Source organism: Thunnus thynnus, chromosome 10 (genome assembly GCF_963924715.1).
Source record: "Thunnus thynnus chromosome 10, fThuThy2.1, whole genome shotgun sequence".
Taxonomy (NCBI): Eukaryota; Metazoa; Chordata; class Actinopteri; order Scombriformes; family Scombridae; genus Thunnus; species Thunnus thynnus.
Window position 1 is genome coordinate 18,821,889 of NC_089526.1, and position 26,722 is coordinate 18,848,610.

General features: G+C 38.6%; 5 protein-coding genes across 9 annotated transcripts in view; 1 reads left to right on the plus strand and 4 right to left on the minus strand.

Annotated features, from left to right (window-relative positions):
* LOC137191586 (uncharacterized) overlaps positions 1–3,913 on the minus strand; it is a 33,798-nt gene extending 29,885 nt beyond the window's left edge. The window contains exon 1 of one of the 3 annotated variants that reach the window (XM_067601793.1): positions 3,670–3,913. The gene's annotated coding sequence lies outside the window, so the exon portion shown is untranslated. Of the gene's footprint in view, positions 1–1,008; positions 1,156–3,669 lie in introns of those variants that run through there. The other 2 variants (XM_067601792.1, XM_067601794.1) reach the window with 2 other exon arrangements.
* Positions 3,914–7,170: 3,257 nt separating this feature from the next.
* Positions 7,171–12,877, plus strand: LOC137191588 (potassium channel subfamily K member 5-like). Its single transcript, XM_067601810.1, has 5 exons — positions 7,171–7,580; positions 8,238–8,349; positions 9,063–9,229; positions 9,346–9,514; positions 9,656–12,877. Exons 1-5 carry the CDS (start codon positions 7,395–7,397, stop codon positions 10,369–10,371), a joined length of 1,350 nt encoding a protein of 449 aa, XP_067457911.1. The 5' UTR covers positions 7,171–7,394; the 3' UTR covers positions 10,372–12,877.
* LOC137191591 (serum paraoxonase/arylesterase 2-like) lies at positions 10,590–14,665 on the minus strand. The gene is made up of 9 exons (XM_067601815.1): positions 14,547–14,665; positions 14,248–14,315; positions 13,962–14,017; positions 13,545–13,710; positions 12,075–12,198; positions 11,778–11,978; positions 11,574–11,655; positions 10,979–11,107; positions 10,590–10,889 (listed from the first exon to the last, which is right to left on the minus strand). The coding sequence occupies exons 1-9, from the start codon at positions 14,627–14,629 to the stop codon at positions 10,728–10,730; spliced, it is 1,071 nt and encodes a 356-aa protein (XP_067457916.1). The 5' UTR covers positions 14,630–14,665; the 3' UTR covers positions 10,590–10,727.
* Positions 14,666–15,282: 617 nt separating this feature from the next.
* On the minus strand, positions 15,283–19,243 carry LOC137191590 (serum paraoxonase/arylesterase 2-like). Its single transcript, XM_067601814.1, has 9 exons — positions 19,092–19,243; positions 18,884–18,954; positions 18,749–18,804; positions 17,745–17,907; positions 16,930–17,056; positions 16,545–16,748; positions 16,379–16,460; positions 16,058–16,186; positions 15,283–15,973 (listed from the first exon to the last, which is right to left on the minus strand). Exons 1-9 carry the CDS (start codon positions 19,166–19,168, stop codon positions 15,812–15,814), a joined length of 1,071 nt encoding a protein of 356 aa, XP_067457915.1. The 5' UTR covers positions 19,169–19,243; the 3' UTR covers positions 15,283–15,811.
* Positions 19,244–20,327: 1,084 nt separating this feature from the next.
* On the minus strand, positions 20,328–26,669 carry LOC137191589 (casein kinase II subunit alpha-like). 3 transcript variants are annotated; one of them, XM_067601811.1, is made up of 15 exons: positions 26,562–26,669; positions 25,735–25,826; positions 25,386–25,462; positions 25,066–25,194; positions 24,837–24,948; positions 24,627–24,728; positions 24,477–24,527; positions 24,327–24,386; positions 24,117–24,200; positions 23,899–24,009; positions 23,659–23,760; positions 22,584–22,684; positions 21,551–21,699; positions 21,291–21,380; positions 20,328–21,180 (listed from the first exon to the last, which is right to left on the minus strand). In XM_067601811.1, the coding sequence occupies exons 4-15, from the start codon at positions 25,164–25,166 to the stop codon at positions 21,065–21,067; spliced, it is 1,179 nt and encodes a 392-aa protein (XP_067457912.1). In that variant the 5' UTR covers positions 25,167–25,194; positions 25,386–25,462; positions 25,735–25,826; positions 26,562–26,669; the 3' UTR covers positions 20,328–21,064. The 3 variants fall into 3 exon arrangements, with proteins under 3 accessions (XP_067457912.1, XP_067457913.1, XP_067457914.1); XM_067601812.1 differs by having other exon boundaries at positions 26,435–26,572; XM_067601813.1 differs by lacking the exon at positions 26,562–26,669 and adding an exon at positions 26,203–26,353.
* Between the last annotated feature and the right edge of the window lie 53 nt (positions 26,670–26,722).

The following is a 26,722-nucleotide window of genomic DNA, read 5'->3' on the forward strand; positions in this document are numbered from 1 at the left end:
ACAATAATAATAATAATCTGTTTTTTCTTCAGATGACATTAATCACACAACTATAGAAATAGATAGATAGAAATAAGTTAACATTTTGCTGTGAAGGTTGTATCTTACAGTAGTTTGTTCTTGGGGTCCCCAGGGACCCCAGTCAGTAGTCCTTGTATGTTAAATATGTTGGTAGGATGAAAGTTAATACTTACAATGAGTATTAACATTATTCGTCAAATTTATAGAGCTGCAAAGATTTATTGATTCATTGATTGTCATTGGTGTGACCTGTGGACTCCAGGAAATTGTGATGGACATTTTTCACTGTTTTGATGTTTTATAGATCAAAACATTTAGTTGATTAATCAAAACAAAATATCGGAAGAATAATTATTAGTTGCAGCCCTACACATTTTAATTCATACATACACACAGACACTAATCCCCATGCTGGTACATACATTAAGCCTCATTATAAAAATCCCCAACAAGCATGGAGCAGGGTGGGCCAAAGAGTGCAATCATTAACACAATACAATGTCCAGAAACAGCATGGATGCAGAGAGGCAACAGTCATACTACTCAGAGTCTTTTCAGACACCAAGTCAGTGCATTCATCTGCTCAGTATGAGTGTGTCAAGACTACAAATTTGTCCCAATCGAAAGAGGCACAGTTTCAAATGAATTAAAAAAGTCGCACCTAAAAATTTATTATTCAACAGAAACACCCTCAAAATCAAAAATTCAAAAACAAACAAGCACACACCCACACGCACACAAATATGATCATGGGCACACATATACACACAAGCTGTCTTAATGGATCCCTGAATGGTCCCCACCCATCTGCCTGACCCCATTAGGGCCATACGGCTCATAGGCAGAGGGGGGAAGTAAAGGGGTTCATTATTCTCTCATCCACCATCACCTTTGTCTCACAGAGACAAGTTCATGTGGCATACACAGCAGTGTCACATGTCATTTCTGGGCGATTTGCTTGCTATTCATTTAAGAAAAACATCTTACCAGTATAAAGCTGATTCCACAAATCCAATGACTTACATTGTCATAAAGTCCAAAGCAGTTATGAAGAAGCTTGGGAGACGCCAAAGTCAAGAGAAGAAACAGAAAAAAATACCTCTGTAGCAGAGTAACAGTCACTAATCACTGCGTTTTTCTTAGACTTTGGTCACAGTGACGACATATCAGCACTGCCGTGTTCAAACCGGTGGTGTTAAACATTTACTACATCAGGCGTTAACAGGAAGAGATCTGATTAATCCCTGCTGGGTACAAACAGAAAGTACTTATAGATATAGTTAATGTGTGCAGTTTCTATTTCCTCTGCTTTAGTTTGACATGGAATGAGCGCGTCAGAGAGACAGAGGAAGAGCACGGGGGGGGGAAACAAAGACTGTATAAACTACTCGCGTTGCCTCCGGTTGCTTAGGAAACCCTGCCCAACCCTGTGCCTACTGCAAGGAGCAGGTGTTGAGCTGGACCCAGGAGAGTCAGGAGAGACAGAATAGAGAGGGGAGGAGAAGAGGAGCGGCACTCACAGACCCACAGTCCCCTGAGACAATGACAGACTGGAACCACAGACTCTGAGACGACCCACTCCTCACACAGCAGACACACCCGAAAACACTGACGCACACTCCCCTGTCACTTTTCCTCATTTGCTCAAAAGCACAGGCAAACACACACATACGATGGTGCAGTGCATTACTCCAGCTGAGTGCATGGGGGTTATGTTTGTTTGGAACATCTTTATCCCTCTCTGGCTCCATCACTCAGTGATTACATAATGTCCCACACCACTTCCACCCAATTCATCTTTCTGTGATTTTCAATACCGCATCTGGATATACATCATACACACACCAAACAGCCTTCCCTCTGGTATCTTATGTAAAACAACATGTGCAGCTTTGAAAAATTGCTTTAAATATGAATTTTGAGTGCATGTGATGGAGGCACAGTTGCAGGGGTTTGAGTTGTGCTTAGGGTCTGAGCTCTCAAGAGCACTAACGGGATAGATGGTAACAGCCCATCAATATTCATAGTGCACCATTATGTTATAAAGAATTTATGAACCAGGAATGTTCCATGTTTCTGCCCCTTTCTGCCAGCAGACATGTTGCTCCCCTTTTATTCTCTTAGGCCAAGTTTAAATTCACCCACAGCTTGCAGACTTATAACTGCACACTATGATGTCTCTGCAATGGGAACTTAAAATGCATAGACATCATGACATCGACATAATGTTTCCAAGAAAACATGTGTCCTGTGCTATACTCTAGTACAGAGAATAGCACAGGACAGCTCAACATAAAAAAACACTCCTGAATGTCCTGCAATCAGTGAAACTGCTACAAACATTATTTTGCAGCCACAGATATTGCAAAACAATGAGTCGGATTTGAGATGAAATGCTTATATGAATATGTATGTGCTTAGATAGCCTGGATGCCATTTGGGATCTAAGACACTGTACCGAGCCCTGGGGCTCACAGTACATTGAACAAACTGTGTTGGACGTTCTCATCCACTAAGTACATGTAACATTGTGCTGGATCAGCTGATGCTGCTGTGAATGAGTTGTCTTAGTTTGCACTGCCACCTGGTGGACAAACAGTAAACAAGTCAACTTTCTACATGCAGCTGATAATTTGAATGAGAAGTCAATGTTAGACTCTGGTAAAAACTGGCCAAATTTTGGTTTTCCCTAAAATATCCCAAATATATTCAATATTGCATCATGATTACTTTCTTATATCTCAACTACACTGACACTTTTTCCAAAACACTGTGCAGTCTGGGTATAGTATTTGTAATTTGAGTCTTTTAACAAAAACACTTCATGGTAAAAGATCAAATCATTCATGCAACATAAATTATTTGCTGTGAGAGAGAGAGAATCCCCTTCAGTTCTACTCTGCATCAACACCGAGCTGCAGTGCATGCTGGGAGCATGTGTTCTGCTGAGATAAAGATGTGTTTGCTTCCAGATGCCTCAGGGTGACTCGGTCACACTACCCCTCCCAAAACTAGCCTGATGTGGGCACCAGCAGGTCAATAACGGAGGTGTCCCATAATTTCATCTATAAACTTTCATTGGGATTCCAGCTCAATCGATGGCTTGTTACCCTTTTTTCCCAGTGATATGAAGAATTAGTCAAGGTTGAATAAGAAGCTGTGGCTTTTTTTCATTCAAATAAAGGAGGAATCACTGTAGAAGAGGCAACCATGCACATCTACAGTAAATACATGCATGCAGAAGATTCAAAGACTGCAGTCAGATCCCAGGGGAAGTGGCAGAAAATAGAAGTCATTAAGAATTAATAGTCTCTATAAAGACTGATGAGCTATGACTTCATTGAACCGTTTCATAAATATAAATGAAATGCCTCTCTGCAGCTGAGAGCAGGGGTGTTTAATTATACTGCCGTTCTGCATTTTATTTAAACCATATTGTGGTAAATTAGGAGTCATTATGTGTGCCTACTATACATTTGGTGAAGTGAAATAATTGCCACTCTGGATTTACTGTGTGCAAAACATCACCCTCAAAATAAACTTTATATGCAATAATCCCATCAGAGCCTTACTACAACAACAGCTAAAACGCCTTATTTTACCTCTACATACTCTTGCATACAAGTTAAAGTGGTAATTGATACTCACAGCATATCCATGTAGAGGGTCATCGTATAGTGCAGGGACAGTTCCAGACAGTGTGGCCGGGTCAGAAAGAGGGAGAGACAGAGAAAGAGAGTGTCAATTCAGTAAAATACTTATTTTTGCCTTTGTAAATGGCAACACACACAGTCAATGAGATGTACAGAATTCAGGGGAACCTCTACAGTGCATGATAGATGACTTATACAGCATGCTATATCATAAAAAGGCTGCCTGAGCACAACTACTAATTTATCAAATAGCTGAAGGGCCTGTATCCAAACATGAATAGCTGAGAATTGAGACACAGCATATAGTGCTAGAATCCTTTTGAGAACAAGAAAACAGAGGGAAAAACAATGTAATCAGGTTGACCCTAATCACTTGTTTAAGTCAAAATAAGTCTAACAAGTTTTAATCTAATTTCCTCTTCTGTTTTCAGCATCATTTCTAATTCAGCATGCAGCAGACTTGCATTATTTACAAGATTCCTATAGTACTGCAGTTTAGTTTTGACTGTGTTCTCTTGTTTATGATAATGACGACATGTATCTTGCTTTGGTTTAAAAAGTATTTGGGGCCCAGAGGCTCTGGATAACCTCACAACAAACCTTTTGCAGACGCGTCTGCTCATCTCTCATGACACACACAAAAGACTACACAGTGGCTTACCAGTCCTGTTTCTTGTTTTCTATGTGCAGTAGCCTGACAGCACAAATATCCCTGACCTCGTCGTGTTTAACATAAGCTTTCTAAATACGGAGCAGTGAACTCTATCCGAGATGCAGACGCGAGGAATCGGGAAATGAAAACACCTCGCTGGAAAAGCTCTGCAATAAAAAAAAAAAAACAACAGTGTTTGAGTAGGCGAGTCATACCTGAGCAGACAGATGCCTCCTTTGTGCCTTTTCTCCATCTTTAGTTTGATGCCATATAGTTCCGGTGTTTCCCCTCAGAACAAGTTAGAGACTATCGATCAGGTTTCCACACTCAGAGAGGCGGTGACGCAGCTACAATGACGAAGCACTAAAAAGGAGTGATGGGTGGAGATCAGAGGTGGGAACGTTACTCAAAAACCTAATAGATTACTTTTTAGGCTATTTGTAAAAGTAAGGGGCTGTCAGGAGGCGGGCGGGCTGCAGCATAAATCATCCTGACACAAGCCAAGACACTTCTGTTTGTTTATCAGTACAGGTAAGTCAGGTGACAGGTCCAGTTTCTGAAGCACAGTGGGTGACGTCATCCACCCCCCCTCAAAAACTGATGGGGGTGCACTGATGGAGGCGTTTGAGGATACTCTGTTAATGAGGATTGCTAAACCAAATGTCAAGCTCAGGACAAAACAGGTGCAGCTCTCCTGCTGTAGAGCTGTATGTTTACCTGAGCGCTTAGTATCAGGGTCTGTGTATCAGAGGAATATGCGGTCAAAGATTAAGCTTTTATTAAACTATCGGCTCTCTGCCAGTTTAGTGACCGGTCACAGTTTAATATCAGCAAAGTCACAGCCTCCTCCTGTTTGCAGAACCATGACTGCACCATACTAGACTATATGGTCTGCACACGGTTCAAACTTTGCAGGTGGCTCCACACAGGGGCGCTGTTGTGTATGTGTGTGTCTCTGTGTGTGATCAATAATGATCATTAAGGATCAATACCAATGATCAATAATTGTGCTATGATTAGATTCCCAGATTTGATAATTTGCTTAATGTTCCATATTCTAAATAAGGTGTTGTCTCTAAACCATGTAACTAGTTGTTTCTTTGTCTATTTGATGATATATTGTTTTATGACTCAGTATGTTATTATGACTTGTTGAAATGAAGGGGAGGACTTTGTATAAGCCCTTTGGGCCTCCTTCCTCTCCTGCACAATTTAATATAACTTTTTACTGTGTAATATTTTTATTGTATCCTTTGTGCAAATAAAAAATCTAAAATATAATCTAAACTAATCAGTACTTCCTTTGTATAGTAAATAAATATTATATAATAAATATTATAAGTTCATAATGCCGTTTGTGTGACTCTACAAGTAGCAGTGCATCAAGTGTATACGGCCCACACACAAATATTACAGTATGACTCTATTTGCTGACCCTAAAAAGCTATGTAAATATTCTATGTGAAATTCCCAAAGGTGCAGGAGACCTCAGCTGCAGCAGCTGGAGCATCTGTGTCAGTATTATCTAAAACCCAGTGGCCAGTGTTGCCACTGTCTCAGTAGATTACCCAAATATATCTGGCCTTGACACAATAAATATATTCAGGGCTGCAACTAGGGCTGTTGTTTTTTGGTCTATAAAATGACAGAAAATAATGAAAAATGAACTTATTTATTTACTTATATACAATTCCCCAGAGTCTTAGGTGATGTCTTCAGATGTTTTGTTTTGTCTGACCAACAGTCCAAAACCCAAAGACAATCAGTTTAATATCATGTATAACAAAGAAAAGCATTAAATCATCACATTTTGGAAGTTGAAAACAGCAAATTTTGGCAGTTTTGCTTAAAAAAATAGCTGAAACGATTAATTGATTATCAAGATTTTCTGTTGATTGACTAATCTATTACTCAATTAATCATTCATTGCAGCTCTAGCTGCAACTGATGATAATTTTCTATTTTAATACACTATTGTCAATTAATTTATAATTTTCTTGATGAATCTATTAGTTGTTTGGTCTATAAATATCAGAAAATTGTGAAAAATGTTGATCACTGCTTCCCAAAGCCCAAAATGCAACCTAAAATGTCTTGTTTTGTCCTGACCAAAAGTCCACAACCCAAAGATATTCAATTGACTAGAGGACTAAAGAAACCAGAAAATATCCACATTTAAGAAGTTGGAAACAGAGAATTTTGGTATTTTTTCCTCGAAAAATGATTTAAAATGATTAATCGATTGTGAAAATAGTTAATTAATTTTCTGTCGATCGATTAATTGCTTTACTGACTTCTCTTTGAACTTTCTGCTCTTCTAGATATAGCACACAGAGTAGCGTAAATAAGACTAGGGCACCACTTCCATTCAGCTTTCACATGCAGCATATTCTCACACTGAGGAAAACACCCCTCTCTCATTATCACACAGAACAGCCAGGATCCACCCAGTGTGATTAACTTGACTCCAGCCGTCTGTATGCCCGTACATGCAGATAAGAGCAACCGTCATCACCAACACATTCCGTTTCACACATGCGTGCACACCCACACACAACCCTGTTTGTCTCCACTGAAGACATGTACAGTAGGAGACATGTTGCCCCCTGCTGAATGTTTCCATAACTGCGTCATACAGGTATTCTGCAATCATGCAAAGTAGGAAGAAAGGGAAACGAAGAAAAGAGAGATAAACAAATTTGGTCTGTGCACACAAACATCATAATTCAAATTTTATGTTTTTTGGACAATTTTGAAGTCATTCATACTGTTCTTAAAATACTGTAAAATGTTTGTTTGTTTGTTTTTCCACGCGAGCTCATTTAATTAAGGATCTTTTAAAGACTATCTTAATTAGACTAGCCTATAAAGAGTTAAAATAAGTTTTTTAAATGGGGCCATAAGTGAACAATAGAGCTATACTTGGATCAGTCTTCGCTGAGAGGAGTGCAATGTAACCCATTATATTTTTTAACCAGGAAGAAAACAGCAGGTAGGATAACGTCAGCCCTCTGTAGGAATATACTGCGTGCTGCTCGGCGTCGTAAGGCTGAAGTTATGACTTGACTATGGCTGATAAGGGTCCGTTTTTAACTTCATGTATTATTTTCTACCTATCTATCGGGGCGGCTATATTCCAGATTCTTGAGGAGCCAAATTGGGAATCAGCCAAAGTCAAATATCTCCTTCAACAGGAAAACCTTTTGAAGAACCATGCTTGTTTAACAAGAGCTGATCTGGATCAGATTTTGGAGGTACGAACACATCTGTTTGATAACATGACAGAAAATGGCTGTTAAATTTGCGCATTTATCCATCAAGAGTAAGTTACATTATTCTAAGTAACTTAGAGGAGATAATAGACTCCCATTAATTCTTTTGAAGTTGTAGATAAAAGCAATTAAGTCAAATAATTAAAACTGATTTCTGCCCTATATTAGGCTGTATTTCTGTGGTCTTAGTAAATGAGATCCTACACGTCATGAAAGAGTAAAAGAGAAGTTGGTTGCCTTTGCATGTCGGGACACCTCAGAACCAGTTTTTCCTGGTTTGGAGAAGAAAACAATGAAAAAAAAAAAAACAGAGTCGGATTGTGTCACAATGCGAATAACAAATAAAAGTTACTATGTTGAAATGTGATGCTCATATCGATTATGTGCTGAGAAAATTCAGGGGCTTTCTTAATTTAAACACTGTGTTGAGCACGTTCTCTCCAACCACAAATATTTGAATGTTTGTTCAAGGTGTGTCTGCATGGGTCGGACACAGGGTGTGATTTTGATTGAATGAACCATAACATACTCAGTAAGATTGTCCTTAGTATTGTTAAGGAAAAGTAGAAACAGCAGTTTCAGTGGTTTGTGTGAATGTGGTTTTCTCAATACTGATTTTTACTGTGTTTACTCATCCAGATTGTGTCAGAGGCTGCAGGCCAAGGTGTGACCATCACCGGGGACAAAAATCGTAAACCGTGGGATTGGGCAAACTCTGTCATCTTTGCTGCCACTATTGTCACTACTATAGGTTTGTATGAGGCCTACAGTACATGTCACTTACATGAGGTTTTATGTCAACTCATTAAATTCACAATATACTCTTTATGTTTGGGGAACTACTCAGACAACACGACTTCTCTACATTGTAATTTGGCAAATTTATTCAGATCACAAAATGCACTATTCTCCTCTTTTCATGATTAACACAAGAAATATCACATAGATAATTCATCGTATTTATTTAGGTGTGATAGACTATGATAGACCTTCATTAATGCATTTTGCTGAGGCAAAAAGACTAAATCAGAATACTACTTCGTAATATGACATACTTTATAAGGCCAAATGATGTTGTTTTATTCATCTTGGTAGCCTATGAGAATCTGAGAAACCCACAACCCTGATTAATGACTTACTAACATCTGTAACTGCACATTTGATGACTTATGAGAAAATGAAGTCATTATAACAGTGAAATGATTGAGAAAAGAAAAAAGCCAACAGCTCTAAATGGTGATTTTTCATTAATTATTTTGAGCTGGATGCTGTGCAAGTAATCAATGCTAGAGGTGGATACTCACCAGCCAAAGCAAATTTTCAGAACGTGGCAGCCCAAATGTTATTCTTATGGTTTTATTTACCATCTATAAAGCATTATAAATGATTTATTAACTATTTAAAAATGACACCCTATGTATAAAACTTGTGGTGTGCTTTAATATTTCCTCTTGTATTCCATAGGTTACGGTAATGTTGCCCCTAAGACTAGAGGTGGCCGTGTGTTCTGCATTCTGTATGGTCTGTGTGGGATCCCGCTGTGTCTGGTGTGGATAAGTGACCTGGGTTCATTCTTTGGAGATCGGGCCAAACGTCTGTCCCAGGTTCTGATCCGTAAAGGTGTTTCAGTGGTAAGAGTCTTACTTAAAGCTGGAACTAAATCTGAATACTGTATTAAACAGCAGCTCCATGAAGTTATAATATCACGTTTAATTTTATGTTTCTTTTTGCCCTTTTTTTAAATCAGAAAAAGGTCCAGTTTACCTGCACAGCCATATTCCTGTTATGGGGACTGCTGGTGCACCTGGTGATCCCTCCATTTGTTTTCATGTTTATGGAAGGATGGACTTACTTGGAGGGTCTCTACTTTTCTTTCATCACACTCACAACTGTTGGCTTTGGAGATTATGTGGCAGGTAGGTTCAACTTGTGGCATAATGTTACTCTTTTCATCTGATTAAAGGTTTCTCTGAGATTCTTTGTGGGTGTAAACTTTTTGTTTGGTTTAGTCATTTGTTTAAAAAAAAGTCACACTGGTGTACCTACTTTCATTTCAGGTGTGAATCCAAATATCAAATATCCTAGATTGTACAGAGTATTTGCAGAGTTATGGATCTACATGGGCCTGGCCTGGCTGTCTCTGTTCTTCAGCTGGAATGTCCACATGGTAGTGGAGGCTCACAAGGTGTTCAAGAAAAGAAGACACAAGCACAGACCCTTCTATGACCAGGACCAGGATGAGCCTGAAGAGGACAAGCGCAACCCAGATGTGAAGCCAACCGTCATTGATATTTTCAACTTCCTATCTGAGAAGGAGGAAGACTACAGCACTGTCATCAAGGATATTGCAATCACAGCAAAGAAAACAAAGCCTGCAGAAAACATAAATCGCTCAAAGAGCTGCAGTGACATCTTGACCACCAACATCGAGAAGCTGGATCATTCGCCACGGCACAGACGCATGATGAGTATCAGTGAAGTGTTCATGAACAAGAAGGCCAAACAGAATGGCAGTGAAGAAGAGGAGAGGCGTTCTCCGATCCAAGAAAACTGTGGAAACTCTGAATCAGCAGAATGTGTGAGGACGAATAATGAAGAGAACGGGGACAGCTGTGCATTTGATTCAGAAAATGATGGCATTAACTTTACTGTACCTCCCAAAGAAACCACAGAGGAAGAAAGTGTACAGCTTAGCGATGGTGGTGGGACCAGGTTTACAATATCCAAAGTAGCAGAGGGAGATTTGTTAATTGATAAAGATGAAAAAGGATAAAAGATTGTGACTAAAACTTCTTTTACCTTTACCACAATTGTGGAACCAGTCGGGATGAGTTTTGTGTGACAGTATCATTATGTACATACTGCATTTCGTGATAAATACAAGGCTGCACTGTCAGATGGTTTCCTGCCTTACAATGACATTATTTTATCCTTAACTGCTTTCAGTGAGCTGGTTTATGCATCAAGTAAAATTTCTCCTTTTGCAAACGGTCAAGATCGATCAAGATTTTGTTTAATTTTTTTTTTCCTTTTTACAGCATTTTTTTTAAAATTGTGAAAAAAAATTTAATTGTAGATCAATACAGTACAGATCAATACAGAGGTAGTGATCAATACAGAATACACTGACTATTTCAAATTACATAAAAGGGCTTTTTGGAAAACGGTGCCAATAAGCAACTTCTTCTCATGGGAAGCTGCCACAGAGGAGCCCATGATCACACGGCCATTATCCGCGTACACTTGGCTCACCACTGGTTGCTGTGAGTTAATGTTCTTGATCCGGATGACCTGTAGGACACATGAACAAAAAAAAATAAGATCAGGTAAATTCAAATGATAATGTAGATATATAATTTAATTATTACAAAAATACCAACCTCTGAGCCAGGTGGATCTTCAGGGTTAAACACTGACATCTTCATGGCATTTGGATGACAACCCAGCCATATGTCACCTGTTCTGTGCTCCACCTCGATGTTATCACACAGCGACCCGACAGCTACGGACTGATTGGAAACATTATATAAATGAGGGATGAAAAATTTTTCCTCTGGATACAATACTGATACAAAATGAGGGTAGAACATGTCAAAATATTGCTTTTAGATAAAGTTGTGGAAAAGCACAGCATTAGTGATGTTAACTTTTTTTTTTGACATTTTGGGAAATATGCTTATTTGCTTTTTTGCAGAGAGTTACACGGGAAGATTGACACCACTTTCATATCTGTCTGCTACATCCAGCTGCTGATTAGCTTAGCTCAGCATGAAGATCAGCCTATCATCACCTTTACAGCAAATGAACATATCTTGTTTATTTAACCCATACAGCAATTATAGTGCAAAAAACACAATTTATGGTTTTACAGGGAGGTTTCCTGCAAGACAGTAAATTGAGTATTTCTCAAAATCTCAAACTATTCCTTTAATTTCCTTTTTCCTGAGTGCAGAAAATAAGAAAACAATGTATTACCTTAAGATACACTAACTGTTCCCCTTCTTGTCTCTCAAAAACATCTATCTCGTGGTCAATGATATCTGAAACATAAATATACCTGGGAAAAAAAAGCATTTCTGTTTTATTATTTTAGCATTACATGGAAATCATACTGCTTTGGAAATATAAAAACATGCTCATGCACATCATCAGTGACTGCTGAAATGAGCTAAGAACAACCGTTTGTCAGGTGATATGTTGATGCCATTTGAGGACAGAAAGCCATCGGCTGCAACCCTCACTTCCTCTGGACTGTAGTACACCACATCACACCAGGGAAGACCCAACATGAGAGTCAGAAAGTGAAGTGCATCATTGGGAAAGTAATGATCATTTGTGGCGTAGAAGCTCTCTACTCCCACTGCAACAATGTCATTCACACTGAAAGACATGACCGATGAGTTAGATATAAATCATACAGAGATCGTCAAGTGTATAAATTGTATTACTGTGAAGGGTTTATTCTACAGTACATACCTATGGAGAAGGGGGTGGGTGATAGTTTTTAGATGTTCAAGAGTATTCTCCTCAACAAAATGAAAGATCTCTACTTGGCTTTTGTGCTGAGGGTGATTGACAGTGAACAGGTACACAGAGTCATCTGCAAAGGAGTAGCAATGTGTTGTTGTCATTATTCACCTCGTTTATCTTAAGAATATAAAAATCACACACATTTTTCGCCAGAATTGGTTGAACTTCAATTGAAAACTGTCTGTGTTCTGGTCTTACTGTAACTCCATTTCTATTATTATGTTTTACTTAAAAACATATGTTTCATGTTTTTAATGTTCATGTTTATCACTTTCATTTGCTTTTGTCTTATTTGTAATTGCTTGTTTTTGCATGTATTTACTCTCCCTATAAACAAATTTGTAACTTTTGATAAGAAAACTGCTCAAGAGTAGTTAATAACTCATGAAGATAATTGTTTTTTTCTAGTGGCCCACTTCTAAAATGCAAATCTCTGAGGCAGCAGAGTATAATCTGTAAACACTTTATTCTAAAACCACATAAAAAAACATTTTTTTTATTTGAATACACGAATGCAGGTCTCCTCTATTTTTTATTTTATTTTTGAGCTTCTGTTTTACATAAGTAGGCTGGGTTTCCTCACCACCAATCATTTTGAAACTAGTACACATGAGGTTTGCTCGCATATCTGCTGTGGCACAAAATTACCATAATACTGTGTATCTGTAGTGCTTTGTTACAGTTGGTGATGAATACTAGGAAATACTTTGCCAGGTGCTTTCTAATAAATATACAGTATGACGTTGTCACAGCTTGTTTTCCATCCTGTTCTCTGCTCTAATGAATGAACTGCTGTACTCTCTACTATACCATCTGACTTTCTATTGAAGTCTGTCAAAGTTCACAGCAAGCTCCTGGGACCTGTAGATAATGTTGCAGTTGTTCACTAATTCACAGGGGATTATGTTATTTCAGGAAATTAAATCACTTTCTGTGCAATTCATTTGATATGCATTTGATCAGCACTCATCATAGCAGCTACAGTGCATTGAACTTTATTTGACTTACGTGAGTTTAGTGTCATTTTGTGCTTGTTTCACATTTTTTCAGTCTTGTCTGTACTTTTTTTCACAATTTGGTGCAAAACATGAGTTTACAGGTTAGGTATACACACATATTTAATACTGTGTTTCCAGTATTAAAGTGTAAATATACACATAGAAATATACACTAAGAATTAATAATAGACAAAGATCAAATCCATTAATCTCTCTATTCATGAGAGCAGGTATAACTCTTATGTCAGATGGTTAAGGGTCTTCTCATGTCCTAATGAATGACTTGTCTAACAGCTGAATTGAAGAATAAAATATTTTAATTAATTATTTTCTTTGTGTGAAGCTTCTAAGTGTTGTAAGATGTTGCATCTATCAGACAAGACAATGTGTTGGGAACAAAAAAGGATTTGTACCCCACCTGCTTCATCAGTATATACACTAATGCCATGTGGGTTGAAAGTACTGAGGTCAAGCTCTCCTTTGATTTGCAGCTCCACTGGAGTTGGATCTGGGTGTAGCAAGTCCAAAACGTAAATCTTTCCCGGTTCATCAGAGAACGAAGGCATTCCAGGATACTTTAACCCCTAAGTGGAAAACACTGCATGTAAGATGTTGGCACCGATTTTGCTTGAGGAGGTCATTACAGAACCACCTGGTCCAGAATTACATTAAACAGTTTGTAGTAAAAATAAATGTAACACTGTTGACCCATGTTTTAACATAATGTAGAGGATTCTTGAGTGAGCTGTACTGTAATTAAGGTTCATGCAACTTTGCAAAATTCTTATGGCTTTACAATAGACTTATAATGATAATAATAAAAATAATAACATACTGTGCTTAGAAAGGCCAGTCCATCTCTAAGTATTGTGATATCCTCTGCACCATATTCTGTACAAAACAAAATCCAGTTTGTCATTCTTTTCAGTTTTCATTTCACCACCCACTTGGCCCTTGACCTACTGTCAGTTGGCTGGACTTTAAACTCTTCATTTATGACCACATTTGACAAATAGCCAATAACATGTTTAGTTTTACTGAACGTTTTTGACAATGTAAATCCCCAAATTAAGAAACTGCTAAAGATGACATGAACATACTGTAAAGCCAGGAATACCTACCAATGTTCTTTACATAATGACAGTTGAGGTGTTTCAGAGGCACTTCTCTGGTAGCAAGGGTCATTTCCCTGCAGACAACATCAAATATGTATATATCTATAATAACCAGAACCTACAAGTCTACCATATGTTGTAAGTGTGTCACTGATAGAGCTCAGCAACTGATGAACAGTACTTGTACTAGTGCCTATACATGGTCCCATTAGTCAGTATGTTATGCAACAATTGTGAACAGTAGCAGAACTACTACACACGTATATACTGTATAATCTCTAACTTTAAAAAGAATAAGTACTTACTTTAGTTTGAGAAATCTGTGTCCAATGAAAGCTGCAAAAGCAGCAACAACAGTTGCAAACAGTACTTTCTTCATGGCAGCCATTTTTACAAGTCATAGGCTACACAAGGACACTTTCAGAGTGCATTTACACAGCTGCACCACAGATGGCGCTCAAGTGTGTATGCAAAAAGCAGTCACATCTACCCTATGATTAGATTAGGAAAACTGGAAATGGAAAGGGGTGTTCCAAAGTGGCATCTCAATTATTCCAATGAAAACTCCTCACCTCATGACAGATATGGGCTAGCTTTCTCAGTTTTTACTAAGACTCTTAATCACTTTCAATGTCTCAGCATTATTTAAAATATAACCTCAAAATAATGCACAATCAGGAAGTCACATGCATCACATGTAGTCTCTCGTGATCAGGAAAACAAAATATGACTTGTGTGACTTGAGTTATGCAAACCAGTTACATCAAAAAAGTGGTGACATATTTTATTCACTGCTGTTTTGGAGACATCCTACTAAGTATCCACATTGATATCAGGTCATTTTGTGTGCAGTCAAAGCCAGTCTGGGGAAACAGTGCACGGCTTCTTGTGCACATTTGTTAAACCAAACTACACTTTCGTGACTTCTATTATGAAAGCAAGTATGTTTTCATTTAAGCAAATGACTCAACCTTAAACTGGTGTATAAAACTTAACTTCTATAGCACATCGGAGCCAAAGCAGCCAAGTGTCCACACCAGAAGCAGTACGACTCTTTATTGCTTTATTTACATTCAAATACATGGGTTAAATGTGACCAATTTTTTCAAGTTACATGTGCTTCATATGTAAGATTTCACATTTTCAAGTGACCAAGGCAATTATATGAACTTTTTACATGTTTGAAAAATATTACTTTCCAAGTACTTAATCATAGCTGTTCAAGTATTTAGGCAGTTCAGTAACTTCAATGTCTGACACCATTTTCAAATATGCTGCAGTAGCAGGGCTCACTACTATACAAACATGTAAACACCAGTCATCTATCTTCCTCCAGCTCCTCTGGGAGATTCTGTTAAGTACAATAGGATCAAGAATTTTCTCTGCAATAACAGTAACAGTAGTAGTAGTAGTGCTGTAATATCCATGTATATAATCATTCAAATCATAATTTCCCCGCCTGATTTATAGTCTAGCAAAGAAGCACATCATGTTTTCCTTTTCTTGAACCAAACTTGATTAAATATAGATTCTTCTGCTTTCTAAGTATCATATGTTAAAGAGTCACAGCCTACTTCAAATCACAGCATAAGGCTTTATGGAACACTGTGCCAATGAGCAACTTTCCCCCATAAGGAGCTGCTACAGAGGAGCCCATGATCACTTGACCATCGTCAGCGTACACCTGAGTCACCACTGGCTTCTCTGAATGAATGTTCTGGATGTGGATGACCTGGAGGAAACATAAGAACGTGAAATAAATAGGTATAACTAGATGAGTAAATATAAATAGATGGATCAGCTGTTTGGGACAAACCTCTGATCCAGGTGGATCCTTGGGGTCAAACATGAAAGCTTTCCATCCGTTAGGGTGACAGCCTAACCACAGGCCACCAGTTTCAGGGTCAACTTCAACGTTGTCACAGAGTGAACCCACAGCCACGGACTGGTGAAGTTATAGCAGACAAGGTTATAATTATGCATTCATCATCGTTTCTTGATTACAGTTCTGTCGTGACCTGATTTTGCATTTATTTCCTCACTGAATTATATAAGTGTATATTAGTTTTGCAGTGCTTTTCTCACATAAAAGCATTTATGTCTTTAGTGCACTTGCATATTACTGAAAGTTAATTACCTTCACAGGGGCCAATGCATTGTCTTCTTTCCGCTCCAACACATGCACATTGTGGTCAAACAGATCTACCACATATATGTGCCTATAAATGAGAGAGAATATTAAAATGACAAAACTCAGACATTCAGAGCATTAATCTCTGCATGACCGTGATGATCCTTCCTACCTTTTGTCTGGTGAGATATTGATGCCATTTGCAAAGTAATATCCCTCAGAGACCACTTCTACTTTCTCAGGACTGTAGTACACAACATTAGCCCAAGGCTGAGCCAGCAAAGGCTCCACCACAGCTTTAAAGATTTCATGGGAAAAATAGTGATCATTGGTGGCATAGAAGCTATCCACTCCCACGGCAACAATGTCGTTAACACTGAACAGAAAAGAAAAATCTGAATTAGAAAATTATCATAACTATATATAATAATTATATCATGAATTACAATATACATGTGGTTTATGTAAAACAATGTTAACACATGGTATTGTTTTACAAGTAAATCAGTTAATCTCGAGCTGTGGTGGGTACAATTTAAATGATCCCCATACTGTACCTGTGGAGAAGTTCATGTTTTATGGTTTTTTGATGCAGCAGTGAGAGTTCTTCCTCCACAAATTTAAACAACTCTACTTGGCTTTTGTGATGAGGATGATTCACAACAAACAGGTATACTGTGTCATCTGAAAAATGATGAATGATGAATAAAAAAAAAAGCATTGTTAGAAAATATCGGCAACCACACTGGCAACTGTGCATGTGTGTGTTTGCGTGTGTGAAATTAGAGGGACATACATACAAAAAAATGAAATTTTTAAAGATATAATAGGTACAGACTCTAAAATAAGAATATATACCTCAAATCTCATTTGTAGTAGTAGAATTCGCTCAAATTGTCAATATTGGTACATGCATTTTTCACCTCTTACTCTTTCAGCATTGACAGATTAGAAATTAAAGGAACTAATTGTTTATATTTCTCTATACTCACGTCATTAGAAATATACACTAGAAATATAAAGTGACATAGCAATAGATTCTGCAAGACTCTAGCTGCTCCCATTGTGCCCACATCACTGCAGCTGATCACAACAGGTTTGCCCACATGCTCACATACACGCACATGCAAGCACAGTTTCACAAAAACCTCACTCTAAACTGTTTTTAATACTTATGCTGTCAAGTCAACTGTGGTTGATGGTGGAAGCTTTGATTGACTTAAATGTATGCTGATGATATATATGTATGTCTTCATGAATGTCATTAAATTTGGGTCAAAATACAAAACCACTGCAGAGCAACTGGATTAGGGTTTTTGTCCTTATGGCGCTGACTTGGATAGACTTGTGTCATTTGTTATGTTGCTCATACCACTTGGATCGGTGTAAACACTGATGCCATGAGGATTGAATGAGTCCAGATCAAAGTTTCTTGGCATGCGCAGCTCCACTGGTTTGATCCGAGGATCTTGCAGATCAAGGAGGAAGATCTTTCCTGTAACATCGGAGGACGGCATTCCGGGGTACTTCAAACCCTGAGAATATTAAAAAAATATATAGAATTATACAGAAAAACATGAATTATGATTCTATACAAGTAGTAATAAAATTACATCTGATCAGGGACAGTGCCCAGGCTTTAGCCCTGATTCAGTGGTGTATAACCCTTACATAGACTTTCTTCTCTCCACAGCAGCTAAATAACATCATTTGTCACAGAGATGCAGGTAAAATACACTTCAAGAGAAAAGTAGGAAAATCAAACGAACGTTATGCAAAATTCATGATGTGAGTGGGATCAAGGAGAATATGTTGATCTCTTCCAAGATCATTCAGTTCAGACAAATCAAAATAATGTGAAAAACAGGTTAGTTTTCTGCTTACGTTACAACGTTAGGCCACACAGATTAAAGGTGCAGTGTGTAGAATTTAGTGGCATCTAGTGGAACAGACTTATTTATGTTTTAATTAGTGTATAATCACCCGAAAATATGAACTGTTGTGTTTTTGTTACCTTAAAATGAGCCCTTAATATCTACATAGGGAGCGGACCTCTTCCATGGAACCAACCATGTTTCTACAGTAGCCCAGAACAGACAAACCAAACACTGGCTCTAGAGAGGGCTTTTTGCTTTTTTCACAAGTGTCACAGCACTGTAGGTTGTCCTACATGCAGGGAAGGGGAGTGGGGGGAAAGGTGTGTGTGTTTGTGTGTGCAAGGTGGGGTATTCAATAATATATATTGTAGGTGAACAGATGGAAGAGTTTGGCTGTGAGTGTTGCTTCACAAGAGAAATGCCAATATCAATTAAAGGAAATCCCATTGTTATTTTCTAAGTTTGTACATCTGCCTGCTCCACAACTCCAAATACTTACAGCACTGATGAAGGCAAGCCCGTTTGCAAGGATGGTTATATCCTCTGACCCATAATCTGAAAACACGACAGTTTTCATGTTGTCAAATCACCATGATGTCACATTTTAGTTGCATTTTGTCTGAACGTTACTCACCCATGTTTTTGAGTGCAACACAGTTGGGGAGGTGATTCTGGACCAGCTCTCTAGACGCGAGGGTCTTTTTCCTGCAACGTATTAAAAACCGAGGTTATGTTAGGGCAGGTGGCCACAACGAAACTTTGGATTCCTACAGAAAAACTCGAATAAACACCACAAAACAGCGTTATCGCTTCAACCCTGATGAAGTTGCTTTCTAGTTTACCTAAAGTTGAGCACCCTCTCTCCGAACAGCACCGCTAAAACAGCTATTACAAGCGATATTAAGCCCACTGCTCCCATCTTGAAAATCCCGACAAACGAATATCACAAACAGCCTAAAACAACCCGACTACTGCAGACGAGGCGTGCCACAACAGGCGCGAGGGATGATGCCTTCATGACTATCAGAAATATGTAAACAAATGTGTACTGGCATGAATAACGTTACTGTTTTGCATTTTTGTACATTAGTACCTTACCATTTTAAATATGCAAGTACAATCTCGACCAGTAACAGCACTTAAACATGTGATACCTTTTTGTTTGCTATAATTTCCCACATATAAGATGTACCTGAATGCAGCATGATCCCGAATGGCTCCAGTACACAGGAGCCAAGCTTCACCCGGGGCCAAGTTGCACTAATATGCTACAGTTTCAATTGGATGCATTAAAGGTCATGGATTTAGTCTGCTCTAGATAGTGAGTTGGACATTAGTTCAGTTTGTATGTGACTGATGTGATCAGTACATGTTTAGTCCTGGTGGAAGCACAAGCACAACTGTCCTTAAGAGTGAGTCCATGCTGTGAGTGTAAAAAATCGACTTTAACTGCAGAGTTGTGCCATAACTGACCTTTAGCCTCTTGATTGTTTTCATATGTAATGACAGGAGTAATCTCTGAGTGTAATTATAATCTTGGTTGAACCTCTGAGACACCAGCTTCCTCTTTGGCACGGTTTGATTTGTATCCATTTTTTTTCAAGAGTACACTTGATTGTATAGTAGGGTGTAAATGCACTCCCCTCATTTTGGTCAGCACTGACGGGAAAAGGTATGCTTTAAAAATGTGAATCACTACTCTCACTCACACATGGTGTATGTTGTTTTTAGACTCACTGGAGATATGTAAATGTGCACACCTGATGCCACCATAATTCAAAAGACTCTCATTGACATTTCTATGTAGAAAATAATTTGGGGTATCTACCTCTTCTGAGGGGAAAAGGTATATTGCAGACATTGTTCAAGCCAACCCAGATAGCAGAGATTTATATTTATGTGCAGGGGTCCACTTCGATTGCTTAAATCATTTGTTGCAAAAATTAATTCACTATCAGTGTAAATTATCTTGAGGGATGCACTCGCTACGCTACGCGGTTCTGCTTTAAATCCACCCATTAAGAGCCAACCAGTCCGCATGGTGATGGTATACTCAATAACGTGTAGTGCCTGCAAAGCCCTGTTTAAATTGTTTATTTTTGAAGTTGTTTTTCGTAGGTGATGAATCCTCCCAACATAAAACAAAAAGTTACAAAATTGTCTATGTAATCAAAATCATGTGTAAGAGACTTCATAAAAAACATACATGAACACATACATACACATACAGAAGTGAAAGTAACATAAAATTGGCAAACTATTGACCCTGTGATATTCAGCATTGGGTGCATGCAACCTGACAGTAACTGTAGAATATCTACAAAAGTCCAATTAAAGAATGATAGCAACTAACAACTTCAAAACACCAACAACTCCTGCACATTACATTGTGTGCAACCATTGAGTACTGTTTAGGTGGGGCACACCAGATTCCTGACTCTGTTTTGTGAAGTCGTGTAAAGGTTCACAGTGTAATACAGCAGGATCCCCATCAAACAGTTTCAAGCAAGACTGTATATTTGGAACATACAAAATAAATTTTATTATCCATTCTCTTCATGTCTACATCTTATTAGAATTTCTAGACAATGGTATTGTCAAATAACACACCCAAATTAATTCTAATAATCCTGACAGGTGCAACAATACATTTCTGTCAAGTCCAGGTGTCAAAATATAACTGAATGTGAAAAGCAATTTAAATCTTCTTCTTTGTTATTCTCAACATAAAAAGGGGAGCCATGGCCCTGGGCCGCAGTGAGAGCTAGGCAGGACATGGCCATGAGCACACATAAACACAGGTGAGGAAGTGGCTTCAGGGTTGGGCCCCGGTGGCTGCAGGGACTTGTGTGGCCAGAGTGTTGGGGGCAGAGATGACAGGTGATCCAGCAATGTTAGCCAGAGGCTGTGAGGAGGACATTGAGGTGATGCCTAGAGGAGATAGGAGGTTGGTTCATCATTTGGGAATGGTTGTTTATTTTTATTTTTTTACATGTCATCACATTTAGTCAGAGCCTTTCATTCTGAGCGGTGTAACCTACCGGCCATCATACTTGAGGAGCTGACTGGTGTGGAGCTGGCAGCCATCCCTCCAGGAGTGGCCCCCCTTCCCTGATCTTTAACGATGGGATCTAAGAACAGAAGTGGATTTGAACACATCATAAACCAAGTACATGTGTTGACACAATCAAGCCACATCAATTAGTGAGCTCAATTTAGGTCAGAGGCAGTTTACTGAAGCAATAAGTATGAGATGTAGGCAGCATACTAAAAAAAAATGGAGGGAAAAAAGCAAACTTACAGAAGTAGGGATGATCCATGGCCTCTCTGGCCGTGAGGCGGGCTTGATGGTCGTAGCGCAGCAGTTTGTCCAGGAAGTCCAGAGCCTCTGTGCTGACCAGGTGCTGGTTCTCACTGTGCACAAACCTCTCCCACCTTTTACGGGAGTGTCTGAAGAACAAACCAGGAGTTAGATGGATTATAAATATATTCAATACACTTTACGGAGGTCAAACAGCTAGAAAATTTTGACGGCTAATGCATACATCCGTCTGCGTCATGGTCCCACTCTGTCACGGCTGCTGGAGGTATGTCTGGAGCGTTCCTATCTTTACTCACCGGTCTGTTTTGGCCAGAGGAGCCTACATCTCTTAAGTACGAAATTCACTGGTGACTGTATATAAATGTCTGTCTTTATTGACAGTTGATTTAAAATACATTTTGAATAATACATTTTATTTGTTTCTGATTTTTTCTACACACATACACAGCAAAACTATTTTTTTGTGTTGGGGGGGTGGGGGGGTGTGATGGGAAGGAGACAGCCCAGTCAGCCTACATAATGTCCCCTCTTGCTCTCTGTAATCCCGAATTCTGTGTTTTAATGAAACCAGATTCACAATATGGTCGTTCTCCTTTACATATTTTCCCATTTCTCTCATCAGATAATGGAATGAGCTGGAAATTTAAACAAACTGCTGAACTGCAGATAAAATCTTTTTACAATCAGTACAGATTAATAAAAATACAGGTTAATGACAGCAGCTGTGCCGTGAGATCGACTGCATTGATATTTAAAATGAGTGACAGAGAAGATTAAAGGCAACAAAAAGTTGTCATATTCAAGAACAGCCACAAAGCATCTGTTCCCACATCTAAATTAATGTGTATTTATGCTGTCAAAAAAACGTTGATACAACAACTCTACTCTGTATTATAAATGTGGCTGTTGAAACAGACGCTTTTCTTCTGATATGTTTCAGCTGACACTGAAATCGCAACAGAGCCGTGACCGAGCCTGACCGCAGCCGGATGCTGTGTACACTCTGCGTTACCTTCCCAGGATGTCATTGAACCGTGGATCCAATTCAATGTTGTACTTGTCAATGTAGTCGTACAGGTCCTCTGTGCCAAGTACTTTTGCAATTCGCACAAGCTGCAAGTCAGAAAAAGAAAAATTAAGGAATTAAAAGAGTACCATGAGTAATTTTAAAAATCACATGAGTAATGGCAGCTAGATTTTTTTAAGGGTATGGATCAGAGTCTGTTTACAGTGTTCTAGCCAGTTAGATAGTGAGGTTTGTATAATTTAGATCAATTAAAACAGACAAACAAAAATGAGATTACCATAGAGGAATCAAGGAGGGACAAACATCTTTTCAAATTAAGAATGTGCAAGTTTCTTTTTTATAAAAACAAAAAATGAACCGGTGGACATCCCTCTGTCACCATGAGCTCATGTTTCATTCCCTTTAGCCATTTGCAGAAATACCATCAGTGAAATAAACCTATTGTTGCTCTGATCTGTTAAAAGTATCTATGCAATTTCATTTTAAAAAGCAACACTTTAGTTTTATGCTTTAAGTAATACAGTAAAAATGTTTAAATGAATATTTGAGTGTTAAACCAACAGTTGCTAGTGTGTACCAATACAACTAAAACATCACCTTCAACAGTGGTGTAACATACTGTAGGCTTAAAGAGACACAAGCCCAAATGAGCCAAGGAACAAACTGGAAATGCTGTATGGTCAATGCTATAGTTTAGGTCTGGAAAAGCCACAACATAAATGACACCATCCGTGGGAGTGATAAAACCCTACATGTGTTTTACCCATTTTGTATTACATTAGATACACCAAACTGCCAAAAAAGTTAATGAGAAATGTCTTCCCTCCCTCAACAACCACGGTGCTAACTTTGAACAGGACACAAAGTCCCAGGTGCACCAACAGAGTTGTTATGTGGCAACTGTCCAACGTGTGAAGGATGTGGTTTGATTGTGTGTAACTAGCAAAACTTCATATACATGTTAGAAAGTACTTAAAAGTCCAGCACTGTTTTTTTTTTTTAAGCCACAAGATTTGTGACCACCGACACAAAATAGATTAAAAGGCCTGATTCTTCATACCTGATCATAGTTGTCATGACCGTGAAAGAAAGGTTCCTTTCTGAAGATCATGCTGGCCAGCATGCAACCCAAACTCCACATGTCCAAGCTGTAGTCATACATCTACAAATAATGTAGAGAGAGCAAAAGAACTGCAGTTAAACAAGAAAATTCTCTCTTCTTTAATACATATCTTGATTGCATTTTGACCATGTTGCGTTAAGTTGGCACGACTCGCAGAGAAGAGTATAAAGTCCTCACCTGGTAATCTACCAGCAGTTCAGGTCCTTTGAAGTACCGGGATGCCACTCTCACGTTGTATTCTTGGTTTGGGTGGTAGAATTCTGCCAAGCCCCAATCGATTAGGCGGAGCTGGAAGTTAACAATGCATATATTGTAAAAAAAAATGTACTTAGTTGGTGTCACAGAAGGGAAGTCAAAACATAAAAAGTGAATGGAAAAAACAAGTGTGACAATACCTTTCTGTGTTCATGATCAATCATTACATTGTGTGGCTTGACATCTCTGTGCATAATCCCCATACTGTGGCAGTAATCCAGAGCCTAAACAAGAAACAATGTTAAGGGTATGCTTGGACTGTTCAACTATTGCCAACAATGTTTGACAAATATTTACACAACCACTGCAGAGCATAAAATATGTAACAAACAAAAGTATTTGTTTCTTACCTTTAAGATTTCATACATGTAGAACCGTATGTCAAAGTCAGATAGGGTTTGATACAATTGCTGTAAAAAACGAACACATATGCCATTAGATATACTTATTTTGGTATAGCATATTCTGAAAGACAGACGCAAAAAAGCACAGATCCTTACCTTGAAGTCTGTGTTGTTCACATGTTCGAAAACCAGAGCAGGGGTTCGGGACTAGAAAATGAAAAAAAGAAAAAAAAGCATGGAACCTTGTACATTTATATTTCTTGAATTGTTCCTGTGATAATTTCAATTAAAATAAAATAAACATACCACAGGATCCTTGACGATATCTAACAGTGAGATGATATTTGGGCCACCCCTCAGATTCTCCAGGATCTTTATTTCTCTCTTGATTTTCTTTTTCTTCACCGGCTGTGAGGAGAGATACTCTTGTGAGATACACTGAAGTGACGAAACATTATTATTACTTTACACAACTTATACACAACTGCTAGCATATTCAAGCGTCTATCACCATACCTTCAGTATTTTGACGACCACCTTTTCATTGTTTGTGATGTTTATGGCTTCAAACACTTCACTATATTTGCCTCTCCCTAGTTTTCTGACAAGCTGATAGTCGTCCTGGTTCCTATTACAAAAAAAACCAAAACACAAAGCCACAGTTAACAATGCTAAAATGACTTACCCAACAAAGCAAAGCAAAACAAATACAACTAAAGCTCCCAACAATTTCCCTTTGCCTTACCCCCATTCAACAACATGGGACTCATAGTCCCAGTATTCTCGAGGTCTTTGTGTGTTTACATCAGGGTAAACTCGAGAGCGGCTTGGAACAGGGCCAGACATATTCTACACAGGATCTTCTCTAAATCTCCTAAAAAAAGACATGACAAACAATAAATTAAAAAAAAAATTACTCAATATTATACCAGAAAAAAGGCACAATATTAGCATACAACTGAAAAAATGACTCTCTTTCAAAGCATTTTATGTACAAATTTACTTAAGAAAATCATGATATTAAATACAGGTGATACAATCTAAAATAATAAGAGGACACAATACCTGGGAGGTTCCCTCCAGGATGATGGTGACAGATGAATTGGAACAAGAGCAGTTGAGATGCCTCTATGGTAGGTAAGCTACACGGGCACACAGATATTAAAAATACATGATTAAAGCTTACCTTAATCCAACAATTTGCATTAGTTAAACATCGTATGTAGAGGTGAGAAGTTAATCAAAGTTTCTAATACACTTTAAAATGTTTTTTTCCCCACTATTAATCTGAATGGGAGTTTTAAAAAAAAACTAGAACAGCGGTATATGTTAAAAGACGACAGACAGAACTTAACAAAAAACAATGAGTGGTGTGTAGTGTGTCTAAATATGGTGGTGTGTGAAATGGAGAAACCTGAATGGTAAACGGGGGCATCCAACCAGTCTAATCAGGAGGTACAGGGTTCAATACAGTCATCACTGGGGGCTACACCAAGGCAGTATCTCCTTTGGAAAAAAAGCAGAAAGTAGGTTGATTAAAATCAATGCTGTTAATTAAAGCAAACTATGTGAGCTAACGCACGCCAGCCAATTATAGCTTACAAGACTACATTTACTTTGATGTATTTATGTGAAACGTCTCATGACGAATGGTCTCTGCGGTAAAAGAGACTCATTCACTTACAGCCAGTTTGCCCGCTTAATACTTTAATGAAAAGGTGAGTGGACGCACAAACCCTCTGTGGTCCACGGCCTGCACAAGTGCTGGGGAGCTAACAGCTAGCTACCAGGCAAACCGGGCAGCTGCTTTGGGCTGCTAGCTAGTTAGCATTAGCTCGTCAACAGCAGAGGGAAAAGCCGGTTGGAAAAGTCACAAACTAACCCAGCTCGCGAACACATTATGAGGCTGCAGCCACCAGAAATAAATAGTCCGCGTCAAAATAGTCAAATCGTCTTTCTAGTGGTAGTTTTTAATGTACAGCTAAACGAAAAGCTTCGAAAAATATATTTCCTAAAGCTAAAAAAAGTGCTAAGCTAGCAGGCTAAGGGAGTGAATAGCCTGCTGGCTGGCGAGGCAACTGGCTGACAACGCCTTGAAAAAACATCCTACTAACACTGAGATCGGGCAGTAGAAAGGCACCACGATCGCGTTACTTGTTCCCGGCTCTTCCTCACACGTAAAACACTCAACGGTGGCTCCAAACCTACGACGATTCGTGGTAAAAAAAATAATACGATTACCTCTCAGCGTTGTTGGGACGTCAATATGGCGATGCTTGGGATCAAGAGCTTAGTGCGAGCAGCCTTTCCCGCAGAGGGCGCTCTTCTTTTTCTTTTTCATGGAGGAGGAGGAAGGGGGGGACTGATTGAAGACAAACTTTTATCTGCATGCACTGTTATGT